Here is a 24,382-nt window from a genome sequence, read left to right as displayed (position 1 = left end):
TGCCTTGTGCTGTTGGTCGGGACGGGGGGAATTCCTGTGGCTGTAGGACGCACCTTTGATCTGCAGAAAGCGTGAGGGAAAAGTCCTCGAAGGTCGACTATTGCAAAACGTTGTGCAATTCGCGGTGGAGACTGTGCTTTCGGACCGAGGGGAACAGGCTCGTCACAGTCCCCACGTCATATTTGACTTGGCATAATATCGCCAGATACATTTTTCTCCCGTGCGGTAGAAGGAACACAGTGGCGGGCCGCGTGTTGTTCCTTTGTGGTCGGGATGTGGGCGAGGATCACGGAGGAGGTGTCGGGGAGAGCCGGCAGCGCAGGAGCTCCCCGCCGGGCGGGCAGCGATGTCTCGGCAGCGCTCGGTGCCTGCAGTGCCGGGAGGAGGCTGCGGGCGCCGCTGTTGACCGAGGAGGAGCGAGAGGAAGGCCGGAGCGCTGCAGGCAGCCCCGCCCGCTGCGGCCCGGCTAGCTCGCTCGCTCGCTGGCTGGTTCTGCGGCCGGGCGGTCTGCGAGCGTCCCCGCGGTGCGGAGCCGTGCTGCAGCGAGGCGGAGGGGCCGGCGGCAGCGGCCGGGGCCGGCGACAGCGAGCGGGAGCCGGAGCCGGAGCCGAAGCCAGAGTGGGAAGAAGGAGCCGGAGTGGGAATAAGGAGCAGGAGCAGCAGACGGAGTCGTGAACGGGAGCCGGAGCCAGAACCAGAGCCAGAAGCGCATCGGCGGGCGGCGGCGGGTCGGTGGCGGCGGTGGTGCGGGGCCGGCGGGGCCGCGGCGGAGATGTGCGCGGCGGGGAGGCGCCGGGGCCGGCGGGAGCGAGCCCTGCTGTGGTGCGTGCTGGTGGCGGCGTGGGAGGCGGCGTGGGGGCAGCTGAGCTACTCAGTTCCCGAGGAAATGCCCAAGGGCTCGTTCGTGGGCGACGTGGCCAAGGACCTGGGGCTGGAGCTGCCGGCGCTCCGCGATCGCGGCCTCCGCGTTGTGTCGGCAGAGAGGACGCAGTATTTCTCCCTGCACGGGAAGACGGGACATTTGGTGACGGCGGAGAGGATCGACAGAGAGCAGCTGTGCGAGAGTGTGCAGCGCTGCGTGCTGCGGTGTGAGGTGATAGTGGAGGGGGAAATGAAGTTCTACGAAATCGAAGTGGAGATCATGGACATTAACGACAACGCTCCCAGCTTCAAGGAAACTGACCTGGAGGAGGCAATAAGCGAGACGACAGCCCCCGGGTCGCGGTTTCCCCTGGCCAGAGCTCACGACCCGGACTCGGGAGCGAATTCCCTGCAGCGCTACGAGCTGAGCGGCGACGAGCACTTCTCGCTGGCTGTGCAGGCGGGCCCCGGCGGGGACCAGCGTCCCGAGCTGGTGCTGGCGAAGGCGCTGGACCGCGAGGAGGCGGCGTTTCACGAGCTGGTGCTGAGGGCGAGCGACGGCGGCGACCCGGCGCGGACGGGCACGGCGCGCATCCGCGTGGCGGTGCTGGACGCCAACGACAACGCGCCCGTGTTCGGCCAGGCGGAGTACACGGTGCGTGTGCCGGAGGACGTGCCCGTGGGCTCCACCCTCCTCACCGTCACGGCCACCGACGCCGACGAGGGGATGAACGGGCACGTGAAATATTCCCTGAAGCAAATCACAGAGAAAGTCTCGAAGATTTTCTATCTGGACGCCGAGACGGGAGCGATCACGCTGGTAAGGAGCCTGGACTTCGAGGATGCGGCTCTCTACGAACTGGAAGTGGAGGCACTGGACGGTGGGAGACGTTTCGGCACAGCGAAAGTGGCGATGACGGTGACAGACGTGAACGACAACGCGCCCGAGATTTCGGTGCGGTCGGCGCTGAGCGAGATCTCCGAGGATGCCCCGTCGGGGACGGTGGTGGCCCTGCTGCACGTGCAGGACCGCGACTCGGGGGCGAACGGCGAGGTGCGGTGCTCGCTGGACGGGGGCGTCCCGTTCAGGCTGCGGAGCTCTCAGGGCGGCTACTACCGCGTGGTGACGTCAAGGGAGCTGGACCGGGAAGAGGTGGCGGAGTACAACGTGACGGTGCGGGCGGCCGACGGCGGGTCGCCGGCGCTGCGGAGCAGCGCGGTGCTGGCGCTGCGGGTGCTGGACGTGAACGACAACGCGCCGGTGTTCGCGGAGGCGCGCTACAGCGCCCGGCTGCCCGAGAACAACGCGGCGGGCGCGCTGGTGCTGACGGTGCGGGCGGCGGACGCGGACTGGGGGCAGAACGCGCGCGTGCGGTACCGGCTGTCGGAGGGGCGGGTGCGGGGCGCGCCGCTGTCGTCCTACGTGTCGGTGCAGGCGGAGACGGGCGCGCTGTACGCGCTGCGCTCCTTCGACTACGAGGAGGTGCGCGAGGTGGGGCTGTGGGTGCGGGCGGAGGACGGCGGCGCGCCGGCGCTGAGCAGCAACGTGTCGGTGCGGCTCGTGATCGTGGACGAGAACGACAACGCGCCGCAGGTGCTGTACCCGCCGCCGGCGCCGGGACCGGGCGCGGGGGCGGGCGCGGGTGCGGGCGCGGGCTGGGCGGGCGTGGAGCTGGCGCCGCGCTCGGCGGAGCCCGGGGCGCTGGTGGCCAAGGTGGTGGCGGTGGACGCGGACGCGGGGCAGAACGCGTGGCTGTCGTACGAGCTGGCCAAGGCGACGGAGCCGGGGCTGTTCCGCGTGGGGCTGCACAGCGGCGAGGTGCGCACGGCGCGCTTCCCGCTGGCCCGCGACGCGGCGCGGCAGAGCCTGGTGGTGGTGGTGAAGGACCACGGGCGGCCGGCGCTGTCGGCCACGGCCACGCTGACGGTGGTGCTGGCCGAGAGCGTGGCCGAGCTGCTGTCGGAGCTGGGCAGCGCGGCGGCGGCGCCGGGCGAGCCGGCCGGCAGCCTGACGCGGTGGCTGGTGGTGGCCGTGGCGGCCGTGTCCTGCCTCTTCCTCGCCTTCCTGCTGCTGCTGCTGGCGCTGCGCCTGCGGCGCTGGCGCCGCTCGCAGCTGCTGGCGGCGGGCAGCGGCGCCTTGCGCGGCGTGCCGGCCTCGCACTTCGTGGGCATCGACGGCGTCCGCGCCTTCCTGCGCTCCTACTCGCACGAGGTGTCGCTCACCGCCGACTCGCGCAAGAGCCAGCTCCGCTTGTCGGGCGGCAGCTGCTGCGACACCCTCCCGGCCCGGCCGCCGCCCGACGAGCCCGCGCCGCTGCTCGGCGAGGACCCCGCCGCTGCCCCGGTGAGTTCCTGTGCCCGCACTTCGCGGCTCCGCGACGCTTCGCTCTGCTGCTGCTGCTCGGGCCTGGCCGCGCCGCGTCCCGGCCGCTGCCGAGGGGGGTTTCGCTCCCAGGCAGGCAGCGCTTCCCGCGGCAACGCGCCGGCTGCTGCTGCCTCTGGCTGGCGGGAGGGGAGCGTGGGACCGGGGCTCAGCGCTACAGCTGCTGCCGGCGGCGGCACAAGGGCCGACTCTGCGGTCCCGCCAGGTCAGGTGCTTCCCCACAGCCCGTGCGCTGGAGCGGGGGGAGATGCTCTTCCGACGGAACCCTCGTGCCCCCACATGTAACTTGGCTGCTCAGCGTTTCTGCTCTTCTCAGCCTCGCTGCTTCTCCATGACGAGCAACGAAATGTCTTTGCGCTTTCACCTTTGTGCAGCGGGCGGAGGAATGGGCTGGGCAACAACTGGTCCCTTGACGATGTCTGTCTGCCTGTTAGGAAGCTGAAAGAGAATAGGGAAAGTTGTGACTCTTTGAGAAAGTCTCTGGGTGGTTGCGTGGGAAGGGCTATTGCAGGAAACGGGAGATGTGCTTTGCTGATTGCCCGTCTTTTAAGTCTGACTTACTTGAAATGGAGCTGTATGTGCCTTGGCTTGAGCATACAGGCTATGGCCAGAGCCGTAGGAGAGAGTCAAGGGGCAGTGGGAGATGTAAGGAGGGGGATAGTGCCCCTGTGCAGATGTTCACTGACCGAGTGTCTCCTGGTGGGCCGCTCTTCTTCTACTTTTAGGCCCTTGATGTTTCTTCCCAGAACACCATTGAGCAGAGAAATGTGTCTTCCTTCTTTTATGGAGATGTCAAGATATCTATGTGGAGTGCGTGGTGTGATGGTGGTGAATGTTGAAGAGAACTGTTTTAGGCGACTGCCCCTGTGATGTCAGGTGTTTTGGAAATTATTTGGTCAGAGAACACCATGCAAGTTGTGAAGGGTTGGAGATGAGAGTGCTGGGAGCTGTGTGTGAGGGGCTGTTGAAGGAGACAGGAGAGATGGTTTGCTTCTTTCCCTGTTCGGTGCCCAGCTGCACTGGCATGCAATGAGAATTTCTCCTTGCAAAAGAATTGTCCTGAGCCATGCTATTCCAGGTGCATTGGGTGTTCTGGGAGGTTTCTCCTGTGTGTTTGCAATTGTTGTCAAATGTTAACTAAGACCTTAATCACATAATTATGACAAACGACATAATGAGAGTTTTGGGATCAGCAAACTGTGTGTAGAGTACCTACTAAACACCTTAATATTGTACCTACTCTAAGTGCCATGATCAAGAAAAGTATGGTGCCATCCTTTCCAATTTGCACGTATCAACCTCTTGCCTTGCTCACTGTGATGAGCTAAAGATGGGCCATTTTCTCTGATGTGCCTTTCATGTTTCCAGCAGAGAAGAGAAATGCTTTCCTAGGTGTGTTTCCTTAAAATGTTTCTGGAAGAAATGCTCTTGTTTGTTACTTACATGCGGTGAGAAGTCAATGACTATCCATCGTGAGGAGAAGTTGTCTCTGTGACGTTCTTGGGTGAAGTCTATCTGTAATGATATCAATCAGTGACAGCCTTGCAAGCTTGGAGGGTTTGAGGGGAGTCTTGGGGCTGCTGAGTGTGAGGAGGAAGTGGTGGAGACAAGGCATGGGTTTTGGTAATTCCCAGGCTTTGTTGCTGGAAAACATAAAGTGAGTCTGAACGTGTCTTATTTTTGGATATCACACTACTGAGTCTCCAAGTGGCCAAGACGTGGGATCATCCATTTCTTTTCCTGCTTTATGACATTTCTTGTGAATGGCAGGTATTGAGCATAGACGTACACTTTACGTTAAGGTCTGGGAATCATGTATCTTCCAAGTTGCCCATGTGCTGAAGAAGGATGATGGTGTCTTTGAGTTGATACTTTGATGACTCTTTATTGGAGCTGCGTATTGCTTATGCACTGGAGAACATTTGCCATTTCTTTGACTTAGTGTGATGCGCAGAGAAATCTCTTTGCGTGTGTCCATGGTGTGATGGTTGTTCTCGGGTAAGGAGAACTGTGTGTGCAACGTCTCCTTCAGTGGTGTCTGTGTGCAAAGGCAGCTTTCCTGTTGTGTGATGTTTGGGCAGGGTGAGAAATTTGTGTCTGTCCATTGAAAAAGTTTACTGTGGTATGATGTGAGATGTCTAAAAGATGTAAAGATGGTGTAAAAATTCCCTTTGACCTAGTTGTTAGATGAGTCCCACAGTTGTGGTTCTGTGCATTTTTCCCTTTTTCAACTGTTCAAAGAACTTACATTGAGGAACGGTGGCTCTGGTCTTTGGTGTGAGCTCCTGTGTGAGTGTCCTGTGGGCTTTTTACTAACTTGATACCTTTCCTGTGTGCCTACTAGAGCGACATCTTCTGTAATGTCCAGCTCTGATTCCTTCACTTCTGCAGGTTTCCCATTCTTGCCTTGTTTGTTGTCCAGGTCTAAAGCTGGGTGTCGTTGTGCCTGGTCATGCCCCAAAAACATTAAAAGATCTCTTATAACTGTTGGGCTGGGGGAGCAGTTTCCACCCCTCCTGGAAGGTGTTCAGCTGCCAAGACAAAGACTTTGACAGAGCTCAGTTTCCCTCAGGTGTCACTGAATGAAATGCTCTGTTGCCTGTGGCCGCCATATGGCCACGAGTTGGATATTGTGCGTGGTGCAAGCAAAGGCTGTGACTGCAGAGTGAGGAGGGTGAGGGGCTGGCTTTGGACTAGGAAAACAGGTGGGTCAATGTGGTTTTGGGTGGGCCATGGTTTGGTTTCATGGCTGGTGCCAAGGCCTGTGCCACTGATGTTGTGATCCTGGTTTCCCTGTCCTGAAAGGCAATTCCAGTCCTCCGGTCATAAAGTGTTTGTGCAGTAACTGTGCCTGTAGAATGATGATGTGTGTGTAGAAAGGTTTGTAATTCCTGTGTGAAAGCTCCTTGTAAGTTTGCAATGTAGTGTTTCTTCATAGTTGTACTTAGACTTTCTTTCAGGCCTTGGTTTCCTGGAAGGTCATGGTACATTTTCCCCATTTCTGGAGAGTTCTTTATGCTTTTGAAAACGTGAGTGTAGTTTTTGCAGCAAGTAATTACTCCAACCACCTAAGACAGAATTTTATTTGTGAGGAAAAGGAAGCAGAAGCTGAAAGAGAATGTGTTGTAATTTCTCAGAAGATGTAGCTTGAGAAGGAGGACCACAAGAAGGAATTTGTACTTACGGCTTCATATCTGTGGGAGATGAGCAGACCACAACAGATTAGAAATATTGCCAAGAGCTGACGAGTATTTCTTAAAGTGAACCCCCCTGCTGTGTAGTCCAGAGTAAGGCTTTAGGGCAGCACTTGCAGCTTGAGATCTCAGGGACTTCCAAGTGCTCTCCAGGATGAATTCCCACGCCTGCAGTGAAGACTGAGACATCTTACCGGTGAGTTCCTCTGAATCCACTTTCTCTTTGAATGCTTACTTGCCTTGCTGGTCTGATTTGTGGGTTTGTTTTTCTTTACCTGGTCTCCTCTGTATGTACGTTTATCTGTAACAATCAGCACAGCTTTGTTCAGCCATGTGTGGTGTGTTAGTGCCTCTTGCTGATGCTCGAGCGGGTGTGCAAGGCAGGAGATGTGGGGGAATGTTTGTGTTCTGTTCTTGTCGGTGGGGAATAGAGGTGAACATGACCTTAGCAGGAGTCGCATCTCTGTGGAATAGTGTGTGTGATAAAAGAGGGGAGAAGACTCTCCCTAAGCCATTAGTTTGATGACCCATTCTTTGTTGGATGACTGCTCCTCCTTCATTTTGGGCACTCTTATAGTTTTTTTTCTTCTGACAATGGTGGTAAGGTCTCAAATATACTTGTCTTCTTCCCTTTAGGATGGTGAGGGGCTGATGTTAAACCAGGAAGATCAGTGGGTCAGTGTGGTTTTGGCTGGTAAATGGTTTGGTTTCATTCCTGGTGCCAAGGCCTGTGTCATTCATGCTGTGATCCTGGTTTCCCTGTCCAGAAAGGCAATGACAGGCCTCCAACTATCATGAAGTGTTTGCGCAATAACTGTGCATGTAGAATGATGTTCTTCCTCCTGCTGGGACAGGACCTTTTCAGTGGGGACACCTGTGGGATGTGGGGCTTGAACACCAGTGCCAGCGCAGAAGTGCTGCCCCTGGAGACCGACGTGCCACACGTCTATAAGCCCACGCTCTCTCGCTGTTTTCCTTGAGCCTTTCTGAACCTCTGTCCTTGTTCTGCTGGGTTTCCCTGGGTGATGTGGATGGGAAGTGCTGATCCATGTCTCCATGAACGAATGAAAGAAGGAGCAGTGTGACCCCCATCCATGCAGAGCAGCAAGTGAGATATGGCACTCGCATTTGCATCCTACGTGTTTGCTCAGCGGAGAACTTCTGGTGATTCTGTCTGTGCTGGGCAAAATGGCAAAGCCAGTAGTGGTGAACAAAAAAAATGTTGATTTGTAGTGAGATTGGTTTTGTTCCTAAATGCTTTTTCCCAGTGGGATGTGTTTGGACCTGATTGGTAACATTGCACACACAGCTGTTGGTTCTTGCTGTTTTGATAATGGCAGTCCCAAAGGAAATGACCGTGTGGTTCCATGGATAGAGAAATTAAAGTTTGTTCTGTGTAAAGAAAGACAGGAGTCTCACTATCTGCCTTCCCAGCTCTTGGAGGAAGGCTGCTGCAGAAACAGTAGCATTCGGTGGATGGATTGATTTTCTCCAGCATGATTTCTGTGTGTTGTTGCTGCAGCTGTTTCTCACTGTTTATTCCATCCTTGGTGGTAGTACCTGCCTTGGTACTGTTCCTCATCTATCCTGTATCTGCAGGTGAAAGTCAAGGGAGATGTTGATGTATGGCTGAGGGTGGGAAAGCATTTCCCTGGGAGGCTGTAGTTGCTATGTCACAAATACTGGATTTCATCCATCCATACCCTGATGTTTCCATCCCTACCTTGAAGGTTTAGAGCTGTCAAGACAAAGTCTTTGATGTGCTTCTGTTTCCCTAAAACGTCACTGCATGAAAATGCTCTTTCACCTGTGGCTGGTACATGGCCAGTAGTTGGATATTGTCCGTGGTGCGACTAAAGGCCGCGAACGCAGAGCGAGGAGGGGCAGAGTCGGACGTCGCACCAGGAACAAGGTAGGTCTGTGTGATTTTGGCTGAGCAAAAGTTTGATTTCATGCCTGGGGCCAAGGCCAAGGCCTGTGCCACGTGTGTTGTGATCCCGGTTCCCTATCCTGAAAGGCGATGGTCGTCCTCTGATAATAAAGCATTTGTACAATAACTCTGCAGTTAGAAGGATGATGCATGGGGAGAATGGCTGATAATTCCTGTGGGAAACCGCTTTTATCTGAATTATATCTCCCTGTTCTGTTGCAACATAGAGCTTCTTCATAGTTGCAATGAGACTTTCTTTCAGGCCTTTGCTGGAAGGTCGTGGTTTTGTTTCCCTATTTCTGGATAGTTAATTTTTTGAAAATCTGAGTGACATTTTCCAGAAAAACAAAAGAGGGGAGGAGACTCCTCCTAAGGAGGTAGTTCAATGACTCAGTCTGTGTTGGATTACTGGTGGTCTTTTAATTTGGCCATTTGTAATTTGCCTGTTCTTGAATACTTAGGATTCTTCTGAGTATGGTGGTGGGCTGAGAGAAATGTATCTCCTTTCCTGGTATGATCATGATGCATTACCCTCTCGTGATGGTTTTTCTAATTAGGATGTTCAGAAGCAAACCTGCAAGTTGTGTGGGGTTGGAGAAAAATGAGAACCATGATGTATGGGTAGAATGGCTTCTCTTTCCGTTGTGAAACCTTTATCCATCCATATCTCCCTGTAACACTTTGGTGGAGAGTTTCACCAATGCAGTAATTACATTTTCCCATCCTTTGACCTTCCTTCAGCCTTCTTGGGAGGTCATGGTTCACATTTTCCGCTTGAGGATTGTTCTTTTGCATTTGAAACTGTGAGTGTAGTTTTGCAGCCAAGACTGACTTCCCTGGAGAACCACATGAAGACAGAATGTTATGTGTGAGAAAAATGAAAGAGAAGCTAAAAGGGAGTCTCTCCTAAGTCCTTCTAGTCAGATACAGGTCTTTGATCAGTCATTTCCACTTACGGCTTCACATTCATAGGAGATTAGCAGGACACAGAGTAGAAAAATTCATGAGAACTGTCAAATGTCCTGAAGTGCAGCCCCGCTACTACATAGTCCAAAGGAAGACTTTCGGGGCTCACTTGCAGTTTCAGGCCTCGGTGACTTCCAGGTGCTCTGGGAGATAAATTTTCAAGGCAGAGATGTGGCAAAGCCCCTGTACATTTACCAATATTTACCTCAGTGAGGCAATCAGAGCTTTAGGTTTTGTTTATTAATGTCGTGGTTTGAACCCAGAGGGCAACTGAGCCACACGCAGCCAATGGTTCACTCCTCTCCCCTCAGGAATGATAAGGAGAAATAAAGACTAACGGCTCTGGAATGGAGATAAGTGCAGGGAAGGATGAGTCACCCATTATGGTCACGGGCAAAAGAGAGACTCATTAAGGGAAGAAAAAGAACATCAATTTAATTCAAACACCACCACCACTTAACAATCAACCACATCTTACAATTAACCACAATTAACCACATCTTAAAAACAACTTCCCCAACCCTTCCCTCTTCCTGGGCTCATGTTCGCTCTCGATTTCTCCACCTCCTCCACCCCAGCAGCACAGGGGAGCAGGGGATGGGGGTTGTGGTCAGTTTGTCACCCATCGTTTGTGATGCTCCTTCCTCTTCAAGGGGCAGGACTCCTCACACACTTCCCCTGCTCCAGCGTGGGGTCCCTCTTATGGGAGACAGTTGTCCATGAACTTTCTCTGACCTGAGTCCTTCCCATGTGCTGCAGCTGTTCACAATCTGCTCCAGTGTGGGTCCCTCCCACATGTGACAATCCTCCCAGAGATGAACTGCACCAGCGTGGGCTTCTCTCAGAGTCCCGGCCTTCCTCGGGTGCAGCCACCTGCTGCGGTGTGGGGTCCTCCACAAAATGCAGGTGGTACCTGCTCCACGGGTGACCTCCATGGGTGCAGGGGACAGCCTGCCCTCTCCCCACGGGCTGCAGGGGAGTCTCTGCTGCAGTGAACCTCCCCCTCACCATTCTCCTCCCTTCTTCCACTGTTTTCCCCTCACAACTCCTCCTCCCAGCTCCAACTCCTCCTCCCGGATTCCCCTTCTTAAATATGTTGTCACAGAGGTGCAACCACTGTTGTTAATTGGCTCGGCCTTGGCCAGAGGTGGGTCAGCTTGGAGCCAGGGGAGCTTTGAGAATCTTCTCACAGACACCACTGATGTAGCTCCTTCCCCAGCTACCAAAATGCCCCTCCCACGCACACAAACCCAAGACAATTAATCCTCAGAAATGACTGAGAGATTTGAGCTTCTGCATTGGAAGAAGGAACTTGTGGAGAACACTTGCACACCTCCCTACCCATTGCTTACTCCAAGTGGGTAACAAGCATTAATTGAGATTAAGGAGCATTATTGCTGTTATGTGCCGAGGTATGTGTTTTGGCTTCTTTGGTTTAAACAGGGAGTTTTGTTGTTCTCATAAAGGGAGGTCTGAAGCTTAGTAAAGTCATTCAGTACAGGCAGAAGAGGCCCAATAGCCCTTCTGAATCACTGCAGCTCACCCAGCTTATATCTGGAGGCCTCAGTGACTTTACTGGTGCTCTGGCAAAGAATTCCATGGCATATGTGCATGATATCTATGGGCAGAACGATGAAACCATTTGCAGGTTTGGCATGACAGGAGAGAGTGCCTTTGGAAAAGGAGGAAGAGCAGCACTTGGATCTTCCAGTATTTCCTTCTGCCTCTCTCTTGTCCTTGCGACTGGGCACAGGCCTTACCAAAACTGGAGTGCCTTAACCTCACTGGAAGTGAAACCCTTCTGCATTCTGCTATGACTCTACTCAGTGTTTAGTGTGTGAATTGCCTTTTTCTCCTGGGTGCTGGAGAAACAATATCCTAGCTATGAGGCATACGCACAACCTGTTCAGTCTCTGAGCAGTCGTCCTTTCAGTTTGTGCCTTCATTTCTCTGACTGTGCATGAGGAAACCTCGTTATTGCCTCTGGCACACATATTTCCTTCTTAGCTTCCATGCCAGCTCAGGCCACAAGCTGTAAAATCCCTGATGGAGTGCACTGCTGCTTTAACAACCCACGGCAGGTACAAGCCCCTTTTCAGTACGACACAGGAATCAAGAAGGGGGGGGCTCTGCGCTTCCTGCTTGTAACAGGAGAGACGTGCCGAGACCGGGAGATTTTTGTAGGCCCAGGGTGACAGGACTGCACTGACGTTTGCTTCATCCTGTTTCTGATTATTTATTGGTTATCAATAACTGACCTCAGAGCTGTTGCCAGGGCCTGTGCCGTTTCTGTTACGATCCGAGCTTTGCTGTCCATAACGCAATGGTAACGCTCTGGTAATCAAGTATGTGACCATCAGCGCGTACGTGGAGCAAGGCTGCGTGGGAACGAGCCGTCACAAGTGGCGGGTGCCCCCTCCTTTCCCCTGTGTCCCAGAGCCCCCGGGAGCGCGGGCATCAGCCGGCTGCGGTGGCGTCGCGGCGCCTCCGGGTGCCGCTGTTGGCCGCCGCGGAGCGGCGCTGGAGCCGGAGCCGCCGCCGCCGCCGCCGCCGCCGCCGGAGCCGCCGCCGCGTCCTGCCCCCGCCGGCTGCTCGCTCGCCCGGCGCCGGCCAGAGCAGCAGCGGCGCGGGCAGCAGAGGCGAGAGGCGGCGCGGCGCGGGGAGCAGCGGCGTCCGAGCCGGCGCCGAGCTCGCTGCCCTCCGGCGGCCCCTGCGCTCGGTGCGGAGAGCGGCTGGAAGGGCGGCAGGGCAGCGGCAGGAGGGAGGAGCGCGGCGAGCGCTGCCGACGATGGCGGGCAGGCAGCGGCAGAGCCGGCGGCGAGCAGCCGGGCGAGTGCTGCTGCCCGCTCTGCTGCTGGGCTTGTGCTGCCGGGCGGCGGCGGAGCGGATCCGCTACGCCATCCCCGAGGAGCTGGGCAGAGGCTCGCTGGTGGGGCCGCTGGCGCGGGACCTGGGGCTGAGCCCGGCGGAGCTGCCGGCACGCAAGCTGCGGGTGGCGACTGCCGCTGAAAGGCAGCTGAAATACTTCTCGGTGAGCGCGGAGAGCGGGGAGCTGTACGTGAGCGAGAGGCTGGACCGGGAGGAGATGTGCGGCGAGGCGGCGTCCTGCTCCGTCAGCTTCGAGGCGCTCGTGCAGAACCCGCTCAACGTTTTCCACGTCGAGGTGGCCATCCAGGACGTCAACGACAACTCCCCGCGCTTCCTGCAGGACACTTTCCAGCTGCACATAAACGAGTTGACTTCTCCGGGCGCTCGTTTTCCGCTGGAGATGGCCGAGGACCAGGACGTGGGCAGCAACGCGCTGCAGGGCTACGAGCTGGAGGCCAACGGGTACTTCGCGGTGGAGATGAAGGAGAGCCCGGACGGCAGCAAGTTCGCGGAGCTGGTGCTGCGCCGAGCGCTGGACCGGGAGAGGGAGCAGAGCCTGCGGCTGGTGCTGACGGCGTTGGACGGCGGCGACCCGCCGCGGAGCGGCACCGCCCAGCTCTGCATCAACGTCACCGACGCCAACGACAACGCGCCCGTGTTCGCGCAGGACCGGTACCGCGCCAGCCTGCGCGAGGACGCGCCGCCGGGCTCGACGGTGCTGCACGTGTCCGCCTCCGACGCCGACGCCGGCACCAACGCCCGCATCACCTACGGCTTCGGGAAAACGCCGGCCAAGGTGCTTCAGAAGTTCGTGGTGGACGCGGAGAGCGGGACGGTCACGCTGCAGGAGGCGCTGGACTTCGAGGACACGCGAGGCTACACGCTGCTGGTGGAGGCGAAGGACGGGGGCGGCCTGGTGGCCCACTGCAAGGTGGAGGTGGAGGTGCTGGACGTGAACGACAACGCGCCCGAGATCACGGTGTTGTCGGTGTCGAGCCCGGTGGCCGAGGACGCGCCGGTGGGCACGGTGGTGGCCCTCCTGAACGTGATCGACCGGGACGCCGGGGAGAACGGTCAGGTGTCGTGCGAGCTGTCGGGCGAGGCGCCGCTGTCGCTGGTGGCGTCGTCGTCGGGCGGCTCGTACAAGGTGGTGACGGCGAGCGCGCTGGACCGGGAGCAGGCGGCCGAGCACCGGGTGACGGTGGTGGCCCGCGACCGGGGCATCCCGGCGCTGTCCGGGCGCGCGGCGCTGGTGCTGGAGGTGTCGGACGTGAACGACAACGCGCCGGTGTTCGAGGAGGCCGCCTACAGCGCCTACGTGGCGGAGAACAACGCGGCGGGCGCGCCGGTGCTGCGCGTGCGCGCGCGGGACGCGGACGCGGGCGCCAACGGGCGCGTGAGCTACTGGCTGGCGGGCGGCAGCGCGGGCGCGGCGCCGTACGTGTCGGTGGAGGCGCGGAGCGGCGCGGTGTACGCGCAGCGCTCCTTCGACTACGAGCAGTGCCGCGAGTTCGCGGTGGCGGTGCGGGCGCAGGACGGCGGGGCGCCGGCGCGGAGCTCGACGGCGACGGTGCGCGTCTTCGTGCTGGACCGCAACGACAACGCGCCGCGGGTGCTGTGGCCGGCGGCGGGCGCGGGCGCGGCGGGGCCGGCGCCGTTCGAGGTGGTGCCGCGGTCGGCCGAGGCCGGGTACCTGGTGGCCAAGGTGGTGGCGGTGGACGCGGACGCGGGGCGCAACGCGTGGCTGTCGTACGAGCTGGTGCAGGCGCCGGAGCCGGCGCTGTTCCGCGTGGGGCTGCACAGCGGCGAGGTGCGGACGGCGCGGGCCGTGTCGGAGCGGGACGCGGCCAAGCAGCGGCTGGTGGCCGTGGTGAAGGACCACGGGCAGCCGGCGCTGTCGGCCACGGCCACGCTGCACGTGGTGCTGGCCGAGAGCTTGCAGGAGGCGCTGCCGGAGCTGAGCGAGCGGGCGGCGGGCGCCGACTCGCCGGCGGAGCTGCAGTTCTACCTGGTGCTGGCGCTGGCGCTCCTCTCCGCCCTGTTCCTGCTGAGCGTGGCGCTGGCCGTGCTGGCGCGGCTGCGCCGGGCCGGGCCGCCCGCCGTCCTGCGCTGCCTGGGCGCGCAGCGCTTCTCCGTGGCCGGCGCCGCCTTCCCGGCCGACTTCTGCGAGGGCACCTTGCCCTACTCCTACAACCTGTGCGTGGCGCCGGGCCGCGCCGTGGCCGAGGCCGCTTGGCTGCCGCCGCCGCCGCCGCTGCCCAGCCTGGCCGCGGAGGAGCTTCTCGGCGGGGAGCCCTGCGGGAAGCGGAGCCCGAGCAGCAGCGCCGGCGCGGGAGAGCCGCCCGCGGAGCCCGACGCACCGCAGGTCTGTGAGCCCGCGCGCTCTCGCTCTTCTCCTTCAGCCGGGCGGAGCCGTCGTGCCTCTCGCCCGGGCTTTTCCGCGGCTGCTGGGCACGGGGAGCGCTCCTCCGGCTGCCCGGGAGGGAAGGAACGAGCGGGGGATCCCCCTTGCTCTGCGAGCAGCCAGGCAGCCGCGGCACTCCCTGCTCTGCCGAAGGCCGCACGCTCAGCTCTTCCCCAGGGGTTTTCTCGCCGACCCTCCTTCGAGTAAACTGATCATCGTGCGTGACAACAGATGTGGTGGGCGCTTCTTGGTGGAGAATTTTCCTTCCTTGGCGTTTTTTTCCCAAACCGGTTTATAGCTGAATGCAAACCCGTGGGTTAATCCATTTCCCCAAGAAAACGGGCGTATTTTCTCCATTAATGCAGATGTTACAGATTGTTCCTCCGCAGTGAATGTTGCCCTCATACGCCGTGTGTTCTCCCGTCTTCTGGAGGAAGGTTGCAGCAGAAGTGTCAGCATTAAGTGGAGAAATAAATTTTATCCAGGCATAAGTTTTGCCAGTTGTTTATACAGTTCTTTCCCATGCTAACTGTGAATGCGGGTCCTTACCGTGTAGAAGGAGATCCACTGATTCTACGTGGCGCAGTCGGGATAATGGGATTGACTCTTGGTGTTGGAGGTTTTTTCTTCCTGAAACATGCGTGTTTTCTCCATGGAAGAAGTTATGGTTTGTTTCTCCGTGATGAAGGAGGAGAGTGTCCCTCGTCTTTTGGGGGAATTCTTTTGCAGTAATAGTAGCCCAGGTGGGATGGCTTAATTATTCCAGGCATTGTTTCTCTGTGCAGTTATTTCACTTTCTTTTTTTGCTTCCTGGGTCATAATTTCCCCCTTTTCACCGTTCCTGATCTGTCTTTCATACAGTGAAGGTGTAGAATGGGATCTCAACAGAAAAAAGAAATCGCTTTTTGTATTTCAGAGCCTGTTCTCTTTCCTCTCCCCTTCTCCCAAGGGAAAAGTCCGAATATGTGTGTCCGACTTTCGCGTTTTTTATTTCACAGCCTGTCTTCTTTTGCTGTCCTTGTACCCGTCATTCCAGTTTGACGGCTACAAAACCCGTGGTGGCGATTGTGTTTTTGGATCAGTGGTCGAAGACTCCTAATATTCTACACGTAGAATTAAAAAAAAAAAAAAAAAAAAAAAAGAGTATTTTACTTGCCAAAAATGTAAAAAAATATACTTGTAAAAAAAGTATTTGTCCTTGCTTTCCCCCTCCCCTTTTCCCAAAGAGAGGTGCTTGGACCTGGTTGATCGCGTTGACAGGGAAAGACTAAACCGAGGAACTCGGTCTCTCAGCACTTTATCAGTCGTTGTATTTGACCAGGAGGGGCAGTGGTCTGTTGGTCTTCCTTTGTCTGCTTTGGGCGTTAGTGCCGATCTCGGTTTCCGTGAAGGAACGAAAGAACCTGTAGCGCTGCTTTTCTGGCAAGTGCGAACCGGCACTTAGTGCCTCATCAGCTGTCACTCGTGTAGACTCAGTGGAGAGGTTCTTGCCATTCAGCTTGTGCCGCCTAAAATGGTGGTACTGGTGTCGTGAACCGCTGAGATGTCGTGGGCTCTGCCACTCGAATCTAATCCATTTACACTTTTAGAAATGGTTCGCATAGTTTAGGGTGTGCAGCTCTACTTGTCTTCGCCTGCTGTCTTACAATATTTTGCTAAAGAGGTGTCCTACCAACACGAACATTCAAGGATTAGGTTAATAATTTATTAAGAAGTTGCAATCTTTGACATCACGATTTATTTGAAACTGAAAGTTCCTTCTGGTCGTTCAAAGACTCTTATTACTTGGATAAATGCAAATCTGTTTCAACTACGCCGCCAAGGCAACACAATTGTCTACAGAACCTGCGCTGTCTCCGAGGGTGTGTTAGTGCCGGTGAACGCGTATCCTGCCTGTGCAGAATGAAATCCTTCACCGTTCTGAACCTCCGTCCTCTTTCTCCTGGGTGTCGCGGTGGTGGGGATGGGAAGTGTTGAGCCATGTGTCCAGGGAGGGAGGAAGGAAGGAACGGGGCGACCCCCTTCCACTCCAGCAGGCAGTAGGCGCTTCGTGGTTCCTCGGCGGTCACAGGTTGAGGTTCAGCTGAGAAGTTCTGACTAGGAAACGTGTGTTGGCTGAACTGCCAGTAACGGTGAGGGCGGATCCTTTCTGTGTACGATGAGACCCGCTAATTCTACACGACGCCGCCGGCAAAACAAGGTTGACGCTCGGTGTCGATGTTTCCTTCCGATGGCTTTTTCCCAAAGCCATGGACTTTGTTTGACAGCTGAAGAGAGCCCCGTTGCTTAATGCTGTTTAGTGCTGGACTCCCAAAGGAAACGCGCATGAGGCTCCATGACTGGAGAAGTTACAGCTTGTTCCCCCGACGTGTGCCCTCCCGTCTTTTGGGGACAAGCTGTTGCCAAACGACAGCACTACTGGGACGGATTAATTTAGTCCAGGCACTATATCTCTGAGTTCTTTGTGCATCTACTTCTCATGTTTTTTTCCATCCTAGATGATATTTTAAAAGTTCCAGATCTGTCTTTTCTACAGAGGTTAAGGGATCTCAAAAAAAAAAAAAAAAACAAACCAACCCAACAAAACAAAAAAAAAATCAGTTTTGTATTTCAGAGCCTGTCTTATTTCCTATTCCCTTTTTCCAAATAGTTTTGCTTTGTCCTGGTTGCTAGCATTTAGCTCTAAGGGTTTGTTTTTTGCCTGAATTTCCTGTTTGTAATGGAGCCCCGAACAGCGAGTGCATGTGCAGCGCTGCCGGCTGCTGAGTTACTCTAGAACGGAGCGTTAAGTCCTACGTGTAAGCCCAGCCTAGAGTGTAAGGGTAGAGGCAAACATCGGGAAGTGCTGTTGGAAGAAGGGGGAGGAGTGGCGGCGGATTCAGAGCAGCCCCCGATGTGCAGGTGAGAAGTACCAAAGAGAAGAGCGAACAGTGGAGTGTCCCCGCACTGCGGGAGAGCGGGACGGACCATTGCGACTGGTGGTGAGATGCGGCGCAGGTCCCCTCCTCCATGACACTGCTTTCCTCAGCAGAAGGGGCGAGGACAAAGACCTTGGAGCTCGACCGCTGCACAAAGCTGTGCAATTCGCGGTGGAGACTGTGCTTTCGGACCGAGGGGAACAGGGTCGTCACAGTCCCCACGTCATATTTGACTTGGCATAATATCGCCAGATACATTTTTCTCCCGTGCGGTAGAAGGAACACAGTGGCGGGCCGCTTTGTGGTCGGGATGTGGGCGAGGATCACGGAGGAGGTGTCGGGGAGAGCCGGCAGCGCAGGAGCTCCCCGCCGGGCGGGCAGCGATGTCTCGGTGGCGCCGGTGCCGTCCCCGCGAGCTGTCGGTGGGAAGGGCCGGGCGGGCAGCGATGTCTCGGCAGCGCTCGGTGCCTGCAGTGCCGGGAGGAGGCTGCGGGCGCCGCTGTTGACCGAGGAGGAGCGAGAGGAAGGCCGGAGCGCTGCAGGCAGCCCCGCCCGCTGCGGCCCGGCTCGCTCGCTCGCTCGCTGGCTGGCTCGGCGGCCGGGCGGTCTGCGAGCGTCCCCGCGGTGCGGAGCCGTGCTGCAGCGAGGCGGAGGGGCCGGCGGCAGCGGCCGGGGCCGGCGACAGCGAGCGGGAGCGAGAGTGGCAGCTGGAACCGAAGCCAGAGTGGGAAGAAGGAGCCGAAACCGGAGCCGTGAACGGGAGCCGGAGCCGGAGCCAGAGCCAGAAGCGCATCGGCGGGCGGCGGCGGGTCGGTGGCGGCGGTGGTGAGGAGCCGGCGGGGCCGCGGCGGAGATGTGCGCGGCGGGGAGGCGCCGGGGCCGGCGGGAGCGAGCCCTGCTGTGGTGCGTGCTGGTGGCGGCGTGGGAGGCGGCGTGGGGGCAGCTGCGCTACTCGATTCCCGAGGAGATGCCCAAGGGCTCGTTCGTGGGCGACGTGGCCAAGGACCTGGGGCTGGAGCTGCCGGCGCTCCCCGACCGCGGCCTCCGCGTTGTGTCGGCAGAGAGGACGCAGTATTTCTCCCTGCACGGGAAGACGGGACACTTGGTGACGGCGGAGAGGATCGACAGAGAGCAGCTGTGCGAGAATGTGCAGCGCTGCGTGCTGCGGTGTGAGGTGATAGTGGAGGGGCAAATGCAGGTTTACGGAATCGAAGTGGAGATCACGGACATTAATGACAACGCTCCCAGCTTCAAGGAAACTGAACTGGAGGAGACAATAAGTGAGACGACATCGCCGGGGTCGCGGGTTCCCCTGGCCGAGGCTCACGACCCGGACTCGGGAGCGAATTCCCTGCAGCGCTACGAGCTGAGCGGCGACGAGCACTTCTCGCTGGCTGTGCAGGCGGGCCCCGGCGGGGACCAGCGTCCCGAGCTGGTGCTGGCGAAGGCGCTGGACCGCGAGGAGGCGGCGTTTCACGAGCTGGTGCTGAGGGCGAGCGACGGCGGCGACCCGGCGCGGACGGGCACGGCGCGCATCCGCGTGGCGGTGCTGGACGCCAACGACAACGCGCCCGTGTTCGGCCAGGCGGAGTACACGGTGCGTGTGCCGGAGGACGTGCCCGTGGGCTCCACCCTCCTCACCGTCACGGCCACCGACGCCGACGAGGGGATGAACGCGCACGTGAAATACTCCCTGAAGAAAATCACAGAGAAAGCTTCGAAGTTATTCAGTCTGGACGCCGAGACAGGAGCGATCACGCTGGTGCGGAGCCTGGACTTCGAGGAAGCGGCTCTCTACGAACTGGAGGTGCAGGCTCGGGACGATGGGCGACTTTTCGACACAGCGAAAGTGGCAATCACGGTGACAGACGTGAACGACAACGTGCCCGAGATTTCGGTGCGGTCGGCGCTGAGCGAGATCTCCGAGGACGCCCCGTCGGGGACGGTGGTGGCCCTGCTGCACGTGCAGGACCGCGACTCGGGGGCGAACGGCGAGGTGCGGTGCAGCATCGCAGAGCGGCTGCCGTTCCGTCTGGAGAGGTCGTTCGAGGACTACTACCGCGTGGTGACGTCGAGGGAGCTGGACCGGGAGGAGGTGGCGGAGTACAACGTGACGGTGCGGGCGGCCGACGGCGGGTCGCCGGCGCTGCGGAGCAGCGCGGTGCTGGCGCTGCGGGTGCTGGACGTGAACGACAACGCGCCGGTGTTCGCGGAGGCGCGCTACAGCGCCCGGCTGCCCGAGAACAACGCGGCGGGCGCGCTGGTGCTGACGGTGCGGGCGGCGGACGCGGACTGGGGGCAGAACGCGCGCGTGCGGTACCGGCTGTCGGAGGGGCGGGTGCGGGGCGCGCCGCTGTCGTCCTACGTGTCGGTGCAGGCGGAGACGGGCGCGCTGTACGCGCTGCGCTCCTTCGACTACGAGGAGGTGCGCGAGGTGGGGCTGTGGGTGCGGGCGGAGGACGGCGGCGCGCCGGCGCTGAGCAGCAACGTGTCGGTGCGGCTCGTGATCGTGGACGAGAACGACAACGCGCCGCAGGTGCTGTACCCGCCGCCGGCGCCGGGACCGGGCGCGGGGGCGGGCGCGGGTGCGGGCGCGGGCTGGGCGGGCGTGGAGCTGGCGCCGCGCTCGGCGGAGCCCGGGGCGCTGGTGGCCAAGGTGGTGGCGGTGGACGCGGACGCGGGGCAGAACGCGTGGCTGTCGTACGAGCTGGCCAAGGCGACGGAGCCGGGGCTGTTCCGCGTGGGGCTGCACAGCGGCGAGGTGCGCACGGCGCGCTTCCCGCTGGCCCGCGACGCGGCGCGGCAGAGCCTGGTGGTGGTGGTGAAGGACCACGGGCGGCCGGCGCTGTCGGCCACGGCCACGCTGACGGTGGTGCTGGCCGAGAGCGTGGCCGAGCTGCTGTCGGAGCTGGGCAGCGCGGCGGCGGCGCCGGGCGAGCCGGCCGGCAGCCTGACGCGGTGGCTGGTGGTGGCCGTGGCGGCCGTGTCCTGCCTCTTCCTCGCCTTCCTGCTGCTGCTGCTGGCGCTGCGCCTGCGGCGCTGGCGCCGCTCGCAGCTGCTGGCGGCGGGCAGCGGCGCCTTGCGCGGCGTGCCGGCCTCGCACTTCGTGGGCATCGACGGCGTCCGCGCCTTCCTGCGCTCCTACTCGCACGAGGTGTCGCTCACCGCCGACTCGCGCAAGAGCCAGCTCCGCTTGTCGGGCGGCAGCTGCTGCGACACCCTCCCGGCCCGGCCGCCGCCCGACGAGCCCGCGCCGCTGCTCGGCGAGGACCCCGCCGCTGCCCCGGTGAGTTCCTGTGCCCGCACTTCGCGGCTCCGCGACGCTTCGCTCTGCTGCTGCTGCTCGGGCCTGGCCGCGCCGCGTCCCGGCCGCTGCCGAGGGGGGTTTCGCTCCCAGGCAGGCAGCGCTTCCCGCGGCAACGCGCCGGCTGCTGCTGCCTCTGGCTGGCGGGAGGGGAGCGTGGGACCGGGGCTCAGCGCTACAGCTGCTGCCGGCGGCGGCACAAGGGCCGACTCTGCGGTCCCGCCAGGTCAGGTGCTTCCCCACAGCCCGTGCGCTGGAGCGGGGGGAGATGCTCTTCCGACGGAACCCTCGTGCCCCCACATGTAACTTGGCTGCTCAGCGTTTCTGCTCTTCTCAGCCTCGCTGCTTCTCCATGACGAGCAACGAAATGTCTTTGCGCTTTCACCTTTGTGCAGCGGGCGGAGGAATGGGCTGGGCAACAACTGGTCCCTTGACGATGTCTGTCTGCCTGTTAGGAAGCTGAAAGAGAATAGGAAAAGTTGTGACTCTTTGAGAAAGTCTCTGGGTGCCTGCGGAAGATGGGCTTTGTTGATTGCTCGTCTTTCAAGGCTTATTTACTTGAAACGGAGCTGCATGTGCCTTGGCTTGAGCATACAGGCTATGGCCAGAGCCATAGGAGAGAGTCAAGGGGCAGTGGGAGATGTAAGGAGGGGTTTAGTGCCCCTGTGCAGATGTTCCTGACCCTGTGGGCCACTTCTTTTATAGTTTTAGGCCCTTGACGTTTCCTCCTAAAACACCAGTGAGCCCAGAAATGTGTCTTCCTTCTTGTACGGAGATGTCAAGATATCTATGTGGAGTGCGTGGTGTGATGGTGGTGAATGTTGAAAAGTTTTGGGCAACTGTCCCTGTGATGTGATGTGTTTGCAAATTATCTGGTCAAAGAACACCATGCAAGTTGTGATGGGTTGGAGAGGAGAGTGCTGGGAGCTGTGTGTGAGGGGCTGTTGAAGGATCAAAGACAGATGGTTTAGTCTATTCCCTGTTCAGTGCCCAGCTGCAGTGGCATGCAATGAGAATTTCTTCTTGTCAAAGAACTTTGTCCTGAGCCCTTTTATTCCATCTGCATTGGGTGTCCTGGGAAGTCTCTGCTGTGTGTTTGCAATTCTTTGTTGTCAATTCGTAACTATCACCTTCATTATGTACTTATGACAAAACGACATAATGACAGCTTTGGGAAGAGTAAACTGTGTGTATATTATGTACTAACACGTTCATTATGTACTTATCAGCCTTGTGATCTTGGGGGATTTGAGGAGAGTCTCGGGGCTGCTGAGTGTGAGGAGGAAGTGGTGGAGACAAGGCATGGGTTTTGGTAATTCCCAGGTTTGTTGCTGGACAACATAAAGTGAGTCTGAAGGTGTCTTATTTTTGGATATCACACTACTCAGACTCCAAGTGGCCAAGCTGTGGGTTCATCCATTTTCTTTCCTGTTGTATGATATTTTCTGTGAATGTCAGGTATTGAGCATAGACGTATACTTTACGTTAAGGTCTGGGAATCATGTATCTTCCAAGTTGCCCATGTGCTGAAGAAGGATGATGGTGTCTTTGAGCTGATACTTTGATGAGTGAGTCTTTATTGGAGCTGCGTATTGCTTATGCACTGGAGAACATTTGCCATTTCTTTGACTTAGTGTGATGCACAGAGAAATCTCTTTGCATGTGTCCATGTTGTGATGGTTGTTCTTGGGTTAAGGAGAACTGTGTGTGCGACGTCTCCTTCAGTGGTGTCTGTCTGCAAAGGCAGCTTTCCTGTTGTGTGATGTTTGGGCAGGGTGAAAAATTTTTGTGTGTCCAGATACAGGGCAGTTGAAAAAGTTTGCTGTGCTACAATATAAGATGTCTAAAAGATTTAAAGATGGTGTAAAAGTTCCATTTGTCCTAGTTCTTAGATGAAGCCCACAGTTGTCCTTCTCTGCATTTTTCCCTTTTCCAGTTGTCTGAAGAAAATACATTGAGCACTGCTGGCGCTGGTCTTTGGTGTGAGCTCCTGTGTGAGTGTCCTGTGGGCTTTTTACCTACTAGATGCCTTTCCTGTGTGCCTACTAGAGCTGACATCTTCTGTAATGTCCAGCTCTGATTCCTTCACTTCTCTAGGTTTCCCATTCTTGCCTTGTTTATTGTCCAGGTCTAAAGCTGGGCCTCATTGTGCCTGGTCATGCCCCAAAAACATTAAAAGATCTCTTATAACTGTTGGGCTGGGGAAGCAGTTTCCACCCCTCCTGGAAGGTGTTCAGCTGCCAAGACAAAGACTTTGACAGAGCTCAGTTTCCCTCAGGTGTCACTGAATGAAATGCTCTGTTGCCTGTGGCCGCCATATGGCCACGAGTTGGATATTGTGCGTGGTGCAAGCAAAGGCTGTGACTGCAGAGTGAGGAGGGTGAGGGGCTGGCTTTGGACTAGGAAAACAGGTGGGTCAATGTGGTTTTGGGTGGGCCATGGTTTGGTTTCATGGCTGGTGCCAAGGCCTGTGCCACTGATGTTGTGATCCTGGTTTCCCTGTCCTGAAAGGCAATTCCAGTCCTCCGGTCATAAAGTGTTTGTGCAGTAACTGTGCCTGTAGAACGATGATGTGTGTGTAGAAAGGTTTATAATTCCTGTGTGAAAGCTCCTTGTAAGTTTGCAATGTAGTGTTTCTTCATAGTTGAAATTAGACTTTCTTTCAGGCCTTTGTTTCCTGGAAGGTCATGGTACATTTTCCCCATTTCTGGAGAGTTCTTTATGCTTTTGAAAACATCAGTGTTGTTTTTGCAGCAAATACTTACTTCAGCCAGATAAGACAGAATTTTATTTGTGAGGAAAAGGAAGCAGAAGCTGAAAGAGAATGTGTTGTAATTTCTCAGAAGACGTACCTTGAGAAGGAAGCCCATGAGAAGGTGTTTCCACTTACGGCTTCATATCTGTGGGAGATGAGCAGGGCACAGATTAGAAATATTGCCGAGAGCTGACGAGTATTTCTTAAAGTGAACCCCCCTGCTGTGTAGTCCGGAGTAAGACTTTAGGGCAGCACTTGCAGCTTGAGATCTCAGGGACTTCCAAGTGCTCTCCAGGATGAATTCCCACGCCTGCAGTGAAGACTGAGACATCTTCCTGGTGAGTTCCTCTGAATCCACTTTCTCTTTGAATGCTTACTTGCCTTGCTGGTCTGATTTGTGGGTTTGTTTTTCTTTACCTGGTCTCCTCTGTATGTGCGTTTATCTGTAACAATCAGCACAGCTTTGTTCAGCCATGTGTGGTGTGTTAGTGCCTCTTGCTGATGCTCGAGCGGGTGTGCAAGGCAGGAGATGTGGGGGACTCTTTGTGTTCTGTTCTTGTCGGTGGGGAATAGAGGTAAACACGACCTTAGCAGGAGTCACATCTCTGTGGAACAGTGTGTGTGATAAGAGGGGAGGAGGTTCCCCCTAAGCCCTTAATTTGATGACTCATTCTTTAGCTGTTGGATGACTGCTCCTCTTTCATTTTGGGCATTTATCATTCATGTGGTTTAGAATTCTTGTCATTCTCCTGAGAGTGGTCATGAGAACTCAAATGTACCTCTCTTCTTGGTGTGATCA

General features: G+C 57.5%; 2 protein-coding genes across 2 annotated transcripts; both read left to right on the top strand.

Moving 5' to 3' along the window:
• The first annotated feature begins 772 nt into the window (after window positions 1-772).
• Window positions 773-3,969, top strand: LOC141929186 (protocadherin gamma-A10-like). Its single transcript, XM_074838367.1, has 3 exons — window positions 773-3,449; window positions 3,561-3,736; window positions 3,796-3,969. Exons 1-3 carry the CDS (start codon window positions 773-775, stop codon window positions 3,967-3,969), a joined length of 3,027 nt encoding a protein of 1,008 aa, XP_074694468.1.
• Window positions 3,970-11,956: 7,987 nt separating this feature from the next.
• On the top strand, window positions 11,957-21,547 carry LOC141929185 (uncharacterized). The gene is made up of 10 exons (XM_074838365.1): window positions 11,957-14,809; window positions 15,163-15,273; window positions 15,643-15,715; window positions 15,835-16,028; window positions 16,361-16,490; window positions 17,383-17,507; window positions 17,801-18,276; window positions 18,358-21,054; window positions 21,166-21,266; window positions 21,377-21,547. Exons 1-10 carry the CDS (start codon window positions 12,123-12,125, stop codon window positions 21,545-21,547), a joined length of 6,765 nt encoding a protein of 2,254 aa, XP_074694466.1. The 5' UTR covers window positions 11,957-12,122.
• Window positions 21,548-24,382: the final 2,835 nt, after the last annotated feature.

The sequence above is a fragment of the Strix aluco genome, chromosome 13 (genome assembly GCF_031877795.1).
Source record: "Strix aluco isolate bStrAlu1 chromosome 13, bStrAlu1.hap1, whole genome shotgun sequence".
Lineage (NCBI taxonomy): Eukaryota > Metazoa > Chordata > Aves > Strigiformes > Strigidae > Strix > Strix aluco.
This window is presented reverse-complemented; position numbering and strand designations above follow the sequence as displayed.